This window comes from Cryptomeria japonica, chromosome 3 (genome assembly GCF_030272615.1).
Source record: "Cryptomeria japonica chromosome 3, Sugi_1.0, whole genome shotgun sequence".
Classification (NCBI taxonomy): Eukaryota; Viridiplantae; Streptophyta; class Pinopsida; order Cupressales; family Cupressaceae; genus Cryptomeria; species Cryptomeria japonica.
In genome coordinates, this window is record NC_081407.1 from 180,812,970 (window position 1) to 180,822,890 (window position 9,921).

Below are 9,921 nucleotides of genomic sequence, written 5' to 3' on the forward strand. Positions count from 1 at the left end.
AAGTCTATAGCTAAATTCAAAAACCTAACCAAAATTGCCCCATGGGCCTATCTAACCGAGCTTTAAATCACTGCTCCAGAGCACTAGGGTCGAAATTGCGGTCTTTAACCCTTGACCTAGGAGCAAAAGGGCCTGCTTTGGCCTCCACCATATCCTTGTTCATCAGCATATCTCCAACCATCTTCTTGGTTGCTCCCTTCCCCTTCTCAGCCTTAATAACTACCAGCGGCAGAATTTGCACCTGCTCCATTGCCGCACCAGAAAAGGATTCCAGAATTTTGAACCCTTTCACCTTAACATAATTGACCCACCACTTCTTATTTTCTAGATCTTGCTTCAACTGAAGCCATTTGAGGAGGAAATCTACATTCCTCATAATAGTCACCCTTCTTTTATCAAAGACAACTTTGTCCCTAATTACCAATAAAGGTCGCTTAACTATATGCACATTTTGCCCTTCCCCAAAGCCTGCTTCTACCCTATAGTCCTCTGGAAAGGAAATTCTTATTAAATCATCCACACTACCCATTGCAAGTTTCAGGTTGCCTAAAAACTCCACTCTGAAAAATAGTTCTGCTTAATTGAATTGCCTCCTCCTTTTTGATACCTACCATAAGTAGAATAGCCACAAAAGTGGTCGAGATATCGCAATTCACTCTATAGAAGAATTCATTATTGATAAATTCATCCCCCAAAATCTTCCTAACCGCTCTGTACGATAGGTCATCCAACTCAAGCAACACCCTATTCCAAAACTCGATTTTAATCTCACCCCTAAAAGCCATGAGCTTGGAATCAGAGGCAGAAACCAATCTAAGGTTCGACTCCATGCTCACTACACTCCCCTATGCTAACACACGTTGAGCTTAATCAAAATTTCATTGTTGAGAATACAATAAAAGCTTGCGGCAGATGTTAAATCACTTGAATTGGCGCATGTGAAGTACTCCTAATGATGTAGAGCTTACCGAGACAATACTACCTCCACATGTGAATTATGTTGTGGTGATATATCTCAAAAATTCTTTAAGCCGACCTACCATAATCATTATAATGAGATAATTATCAAAACTGCAAAGAGTTCCTACTATAATATCATTTTCCTAACTATCACGACATCACAAATTAATCATCTCGAAACATGAAGTAGGGACCAATTATATTATTATGTTTTAATATATATTTTTTATATTTTCATTCAAAATATTATTACATTTTTATATTTCTATTAACCTATTAAGATTATGTTATTATTATCATATTGGCATATCATTATATTATAATATCATTATTATTATAATAATAGTATATCAATATTATTATTATATTATATATGTTTTTATTTTATATTCATTCTTATTTTTGAGAAAAATTAATCCCCCATAATTAATAATATTAGATTGAGATAATTATGGAGATAGACATAATTGATTAATAGTTACACTTGGAGTGAGTGGTAGTTGAGAGGTGGAAGTGAAGATATAATTAGCATTAAATAAACAAGAATAATTTAATTGAGTGATGAGTGGAGAAAATAAATTAAAAAATAATAATAAAATACTATTTTAGCTTTTCATGGATTTAAGCATCACAAATAGTCTTAATAGTTATACTCATAGTGAGTGGTAGTTGAGAGGTGGAAGTGAAAATTTAATTAAGTGATGAGAGGAGAAATTAAATTAAATTAAATTAAATTAAATTAATAATAATTTTTTTTTAAATAGCTTGTGTAATTCTAGTTTTTATTGACAAACATTTTTGTATCCATATGTGAGTAATTGGAATACTGAACAAATATGATATGTTTTGGTATACTTTATTTTAATACTATTTTATTAAAATTAGAATTATAGTTAATATTACATAAATATAATTAAAATGATATAATTTTTAAAAATAATAATTAAGAAATAACAAATATTTTTATTACAATACTGTTAGAAATAAAATAAATAGTGACACTTGTTTATTATAGAAATAAATTCTATTATGATAACAAGAAACAATATATAAAACCAAAACTATATATATATATAAAACAAATTAAAGATACTAACCAGTTTGGTGAGAGTGCCATTAACCTCACACAAGAAGTTGGCCCTTGTTTGTAAAACCTGGAAAGACATTGTATACATCCCACACTTCTATCAAGACAGAAACAGGTTTAAACTAAGAAAAGTAGTAATAAAATCTAATAATATCAAAAAGAGTGTTAATGCAATTGATAATAATAAAACTACTTATTAAAGGATACGGTTGCCCAATATGTTTAGCCAAATGGCAATGGAGATAATTCCAGGTCTTCCAGATGACATTAGCAGAGAGTGTTTGCTGAGGGTGTCACTAACCTCACACTACAAACTGGCCTGTGTTTGTAAAACTTGGAAAGAAATTGTATACAACCCCATCTTCTATCAAGACAGAAAGAGGTTTGGTCTGTCTCAGGAGTTGATCATTCTACCCTGCTGGGGCGGAAAAACAAAAAAAGGTTGCAGAATAAAGCTTTACGACCCTCTTGAAAGATCATGTGAAACCCTACCGCCATTTCCCCCTGAATTTCCATATTTTTCAGGTTGCTTCAACTGTGTTCCCTTCAACCACAAATTGTTCGTCATGGGCCTTCTTAGCGACTCGCCAGAGTTCACAAATCATAAAGCACTTATCATCTACGATTTTTCTTCTGGTATTATCCTGCTTCTGGCTTTTCTCAGTCAATAATAAGCATATATCGTATATAGTATTTATTTTTCTTCTGATATGATATTCCCCTGTTTCTTTTGTCTCAGGGACATGGAATCGAGGCCTCGACCTTCCTGACTGCAGAGTTGATTTCTGTTGTTCGGTGGACTCAGCTAAAGGATTGCTTTACATTGCTGGAGGATGTAACAGTGATGAGGATGAGGATTATGATGATGGATTGCGCACAGCCGCAGTTTATGATGTAGAGGAAGAGAAATGGGAGTATCTTCCGCCCATGATTTGGAGCGAATATAAGTGCCACAGTGTGTTTACTGATGACAAGTTCTATGTGATGAGCCATGTGGAAGGGCATATACAGGCCTATGATCCCAACACACGACAATGGAGCGCAATAAGCACTTGCTATGAAGGCAGTATGCAACCTTCTTTTGCTGCGTTCGGGCGGATTTATTACGATTGCGATGGGGAGATTATAGAATGGGATTATGTGGATAACCAATTCCGCCTGGCAGGAACGCTTGTTCCTCAACTCTACAGATTTATAGGTGGCGTAATGTGGAATCAACAGATATTAATGGTTGGATTCAATACAGAAAATGCTATGGCCTTTTATCTGTTTGAGCCTTCAATACCAAGAGAAGGAGGAAAAGAAGACAACTGGACTCTCATCAGTACATTATCTGCAACAGAGCTCCCAGATCCAGTCGCTACTATTGGGGCTTTGACTTTCTCTGGGTAAAGAAGACAACTGGACTCTCATCAGCACATTGTCTGCAACAGAGCTCCCAGATCCAGTCGCTACAATTCCTGTGATTGAAAGGCATTTAAGTGTTGTAATGATTTCGGAACCTTCATAAAGTGAAAAAACTGTCTACTGTTGTGATTGTAAAAAATCAGTGTTCATGATTTCTATCTTTAAAAACTTCACGGGATCTGCATTTTCCCATTTAAATTCAAAAAATGTGAATGCGAATTTTGTATATGCATGTGGATGATGGGTCCGACATTTGGGGTTTAGATTGTTACTGGTTTACGGGTTGATGTTGGGTGGTTTTGGGGAGTTTCTGTTTTTTTTCCTAAAGCTTTGAATATTTATGGATGTATTCTTTTTCTAAATTTGAATAATAAAAAACACATGTTCTTAATTTAGTTTCTGGATTAGATTGTGTGAGTTTGTTTGCATCAACGTTTCGGATCACATTCTGTGATCCATCATCGGAATGATAGAAACCTCATGAATGTACAAAGTTCACAATCTAATCCATAAGCTAAATTAAGAACTATTATGAATTGTGGAAAACTAATATCTTTACATATTATCGAGCTATATATATATATATAGCAAATGCTAATATTATTATTTCTATTACATGTAAAGATATTTAGTAATTCCTAGTTTATAATAATAATAAGTTATTTGCTTTTTACTTTAATATATATTTTTATTTTCTTAAAATTTAATAATTTTTAATAATTTATTAAAATGTAAGTTTTTAATTTGTTAATAATTTTTTATTATTTAAAATTTAGCAAATTTCAAACAAAATACTGAGAGTTGAATCCAGAATCATATCAATACTAGCCTTTTTTATTTTTGTTTAATTTTTATATACTAAAAATTATTAAAATTTCAAAATTATAATGTGAATTAAACCAACAACTTAAAATCAGTACTAACAACAATCATTCATAATAACAAATATTAAAAATGTATATTGAAAATTAATTTGAACATGCAAATCAATATTGATATATATTGAAATATTAAATTTCGAGAAAATAACAAAAAAGGTTGAATAAAAGAAATATATATGCATGTTGTAACTAAATAAGATTTTGGGGCTTTGACAAGATTTTGTGTTCTTAGAAAATTACTTCATTTATATTATGTCGTGTCTAGGTGAAACAATGTCAATACACTGCAACCTTTCTACACTTAGCCTCTTTTTCTTTGGCTAACATTTTAGCCTATCTCGCACTTACTCCTTTAGCTCTTGAGTAGGTGAAGGGCGTGAGTTTCTTTCAAAATTCATGATGCTTTTCATCATATCCTTATTTATGTTCTTAGAATCCCTCTTTCCTCACTTATTGTCTTAGATACATTCTTCATTGTCCTCCTTTTTAGGTTTTGCCTCACAATATGTATCATCCTTCTCTTCATGCTCTTTTTTTTGTATTTTACATCTTCTTAACTAGTATTTTGTGAAATACCATACAATTTCCACCCTTATATCTGCATCAATGCCTATGAATTTTTTTTTGTATGATAAAGTTCTTACATTAGTTGTTGCAAATTATTTGTTTAAGGTTATTCAAGAATAATATCTAAAGATTCTAAGAAATAGATGACCATAGCATAGAAATTTGTATGCAAATAATATTCATCCACAATAAGTTTCAATTCTTCAAAACTTGGAATCCATTTTCCATATGCTTGTGTCTCTTTGTCATTCAATTTTTTGCGCTTGCAATTGTTGAGTCAGATCAATGAAAATGAAGGTTATATTTACCATTCAGGTTTTATGGTGATAATGTCTTTATTTTGAATCCATTGAAGAACTTATAGCAATGATTCATTTTCACTTGGAAACAAAACTCATAAACCTGATGACATTTTAGGGTTACATAGCTTCCTAGAAAAACGTTTTCTTTCAGCAACTGTAGATTTTGAAAAAAAAATAAAATCTAGAAGCCAAAATGTGACAAAGGGAAACTATCTGATGAAATAGTAACTATTCCAAAAGTAATTTGTGAATTTAAGGGCAAAAAACCTTTCTATGATTCATTTTAAACTTCTTGTTGTTAGTTTCTCTTAGTGCCTGCAATTCTCCACCTTATAACGTTTCACATCATCCACACCCTTGGCTATGTCTGAAGTCATGCTTCTAGCATCTACAATAATCTACCCAATTCGTCCATGTTAGACTTTGTTTTCTATAAATCTTTCTAGTCTAAGCTTTAGAAACATAGTATATATATATTGTGATCCTTATCTTCTACAATTTCGATGTTTGAATCCTTTGTTTGTTAGATGAAATCTTTAGAGGGCAACTTATTTTCAATTGAGATTTGAGTGGGATTCAAAGAGTCGAAGAATTATTTCCCCGCTACAGAAAGTTGCAATGGTTCTATGTTTTACAACACATTTTGTGGCTACTTATTTTAGTTCCTACCCATAGGCAGGAATACTAATGCATTCATATGGTGCATTTTATTTTTTGAGGTAGCCAATCATTTGAGACTATTTTTTAAAGTTTGTTCATATTTATATAGTTCCATTTTTTGCATATTTCCTTAGAATTCAAATAATACTATTTATCTCCATTCTTATTAGTGTATTATGCAAACAGTCATTGCAAAAAATTTATTTTCCTAAATTTTTAGTCAAAAAAATTAACACAACAAAATCCAAAATGTCAATAAATTTTTTGGTCTCCTTCATAATGATAAATGGTCCTTCAAATCCACAAAAATCTGCCAAAATCTTATCACATTTAGTGAAACACAACAAAATCATAATAAAATATTGTTTGGTAGCATGCATTTTTGTGACAAATGTCATCTTAATTAATGTATATTTTTTATACTTTTTGACAATTGTATGTATATTAAATACAAATAAATATTTGTATTGTACATTTTAATGTATGTGGACTTGTCACATTTAATTTTGTCTAGAAACATCCTTTCTTGATAAGTTTGAATTTTTTGGGTTGAAAACTTCGCATTAATTTTGATTGACTAGTGCACATAGAGAAATTTAGTAGTGGTCATCTATTTTCTTCTCATTTTACATTGTCCACAAACAAAAGAATCTGTATTACTTGCTTTGAAATTTCAGATCTCCTCATCTCTCTTCTTCCAGGTAAATGTGCAGATTTTTGTTTGCATACATGAGAATTGTTTGTGTGTGGTCTGAAATCCACTCCTTTTTCTATTGTTAAAACATTTATGTTGTCAGAATTCAATGAAATTAAGATGTTTTCAGTATATTAAATCAAATACATGGCTAATGGTAATCGTCAAACACTTATACCCATGACACAACTGGAGCAGCTTCTTATAGAAGAAAAGGCCCAAGATTTTTTCAAAATATTATCACTGCATAATTATCCTTAAGCGTAAGTTTCCCAAAAAAACCTGTGGTATGGTACTCTTATGTTGTATAAATTTTGCAGAAGTCTCTAAATATCTGTTTAATTTAGTTCACTGGAGCTTAAATACAATCTATTGTTTGCTTGCTTATGGAAATATATCATTTATTGTGCATGATAAATTTGCACCTGAGTGGTTGCATTACAAAAACTCATGGTGGTTAGCTTGTTTGTTAAAATTTTGTATATCTCATAGTTAAATGTCTTTGTTAGCTACTTGCATAGAAATTTTGAACTATCTGTTCATTTTTGCTTATTCATAATTAAAATCGTGTAAAGTAATTTTTTGGTTAACCTTTCTGGATGAGCATTGTTAGAGAAATTTGATTTAAATTTCTGTTGGTTTGACTTATGTTTTGTTGTCGTGTTCACTATTAGTATGAAATCATTTTTTTTCCAGTTGATCTTTGTGTTGCATGTGAAGTACAGTTCAGTTTCAAATTGGAATATTTTGGTTTGGTAGCATATCAGTAACCTTTGTGTGGATTTGTATAAAGCTAATTATTTGTGAATGATATCCTTGCTTATAAATTGAGAATGCACAATATTGTGATCAAGGTAATGTCAGCCATACTATTTTTCTTATGTTTTGTGAACTACAAACAATGTAAAAAGAGATTATATGTACTCTTCAGGATTAGACTAAAATGAAAGTTTGAGTTAGTAACTATATGGTTGAGAACACCATCGATCTGTTCATCTTTTTTCAGCTATAGCATATGTAGTTTTGGATTTTAATATAGCATTTGATATGTGGTATTTGTTAAATTTGTGACTTAGCTTATATGTTGAAGCCACTAACGAAAGTCGCGGTAATTTCCCTAAATGACCAGAAGAAGTTTGTAGTTGTTTGCTTTGGTAGTTATGTTAGGAACAGTTGGATTGTGAATCTTTTATTTCAAGAGTGTTGGGGTAATGTCATAAATGTAAGATAAGCCTGTGTTTAGGATATGTCTTATGTTTAATGTGAAAGGAAATGGTAAGTACAATTCGAGGCAAACTATGAAGACTATGTTGACCAATTATCACTGCTTCCTAAATTGGCAGTGAGGATTATGCATATCTTGAGCAAGTAGAAATCCAACTAAAGTTGCTTATTAGTCCTAATGGGAAATATTAGTATCAATTCAAAATTATTTCATTTTCAGACTGCCAAAATATGCATGGGTACAGGAGGTAAGCAATTTGATCCAATCTGCAGAATTTGCTTGGAATCAACTCCAATTTTTGTGTTGGGTAAAGTTTGTTTATTGGCAGAGAAGCATTTGATATCACCTTGTGGTTGCATGGGTGTATTTCTGATCATATTTGAGTTATAATTTTTTTCTTAATGTTGGACTTATTGGATTATTGTTGTGCAACAACAGGGTTTATGTAAGATTATTGTTCTTCCTTAATTGTAAGTTTGAAAGATCCTTCAGATGGCAGCAATGTCTACTGCTCATGATCTTCTCGGCTCTTGGAATCTATAATTGTTTTTTATTTCAATAGTAAAAATAGTTACTAATTTTTAGTTATATAACACTCATAAAAAAATAGATGGTAAGCATTCAACTGTCTTGACACCAATTTTCAAGAAGAAATAGCAACGTTTTCATGGACAAATTCTTCAACCAGCTCTCTTCTTAACTATAATATTGCAAAAAAAGCCATCTACAACTTTTTGCTTTAATTGTCTGGATTGCAAGAAAGGTAAGCTTTTTCCTTTTAACCCTCATACTTAATTTGCAAACTTTATCTATATATTTGTCTAATTGTTTGTCTTTTGTTATAAAGATTTACAGAAACACAACCAAATTCTTTGTAGCCAACTGAAATCAATTAACCACTAATTCATTACAGAGCTCTGGTACATGACATTTGACAAAGTGTATGTAGGTACTAAATAAAAATAATAAAAATATGAGAAATTTTCACAAGCTATGATTTTATTTTGTAGACTGTCATTTGCATTCCCTTCGTTGACAATGTTGTAATAGAATTTAGCCTCTATTTTTATTCTTCTAATTTTTATTTTTATTCTAAAGAGTTTGTATTTTTTACAGGTGCAAGAAGATCTACATCTGGTAGAGCATATTTCAAGGTTTTTCATCAAACTGTTATAATGTTTTGTATTGTAATCTTCAAAATGTTGAAATTTCACAATACTTAAAATGCGACGATTATCTTATTACCAAATAATTCAATGTATTCATCATGCTTGTAGTGTTTTTCTTACCTTCTTAGTTTTATAGTAGATGCTAATCAAAAAATTTACAAATAATCTATAGAAATCTTATCTCATCCACTATAAATATGAAAATATTAAGTTCTTGTGTATAAATAATATTTTAAAAAAGTCACAAATTTTATAGACCAAGGTAACTAATAAATTTCTAGACTTTTTACTTTCTAGGCCACTACTCTCTATTTGTGCACACTGTTGATTTAACTTAATAAGCAATTACCATCTTATCATTTTAAACCTTTTCAACGATAACATAATTTATGTCTCCAATCTTGACGGTTAGAGCTAATACAATTGTAATATTCATATCCATAAATAATTACGTTATCTATTAACAACTACTTACCCTATAATAACTATAGGCAGGAACTTGATGCTTTGTGTCTCTTGTTTACTACGTAATAATCTTACCCAATGCTCAGTGATGATACTTGAACCCTATCATGTGGATAACAGTAGGGAACATGCAACGAGTACCCAATTCCAATATTTTACATGTCTTATGGGGATTTGAATATGAGACTTTGAAATTATGTCATGTCTAAGCGTATTCCATTCAATTAGCTTTTCAATACTAGACATGTCTTCCCTTTTCGTGATCGGTACAGTTGGATGTGGTATTGTAGTCAATTTTAATATCTTTTTGATTAGGAAGTAATCTAACAAATTTAATCAAGAATACTATAGAAGAATTTAATCAAGAATACTATATTTATTCTATATATAAAGATTCTATTTTAATTTATCAATGCAATACTTTCTATATTAGGTTCCTTTGATAGCCTGGAACAAACAGCTCCACTTGAATTTTCTTTCATATCAAATCTAGCTCTTCACAAT

At 31.0% G+C, this 9,921-nt stretch overlaps 1 protein-coding gene across 1 annotated transcript; it reads left to right on the top strand.

Annotated features, from left to right (window-relative positions):
- The first annotated feature begins 2,283 nt into the window (after positions 1-2,283).
- Positions 2,284-3,620, top strand: LOC131874473 (F-box/kelch-repeat protein At1g55270-like). Its single transcript, XM_059217867.1, has 2 exons — positions 2,284-2,683; positions 2,787-3,620. The coding sequence occupies exons 1-2, from the start codon at positions 2,284-2,286 to the stop codon at positions 3,437-3,439; spliced, it is 1,053 nt and encodes a 350-aa protein (XP_059073850.1). The 3' UTR covers positions 3,440-3,620.
- The last annotated feature ends 6,301 nt before the right edge of the window (positions 3,621-9,921 follow it).

Excerpts from the sequence above, each read along its gene's own strand:
- LOC131874473 (XM_059217867.1), top strand. The coding sequence starts at position 2,284 with ATGGAGATAATTCCAGGTCTTCCAGATGACATTAGCAGAGAGTGTTTG. Across the intron at positions 2,684-2,786 it reads CATCTACGATTTTTCTTCTG|GGACATGGAATCGAGGCCTC; the intron begins GTATTATCCTGC and ends CTTTTGTCTCAG.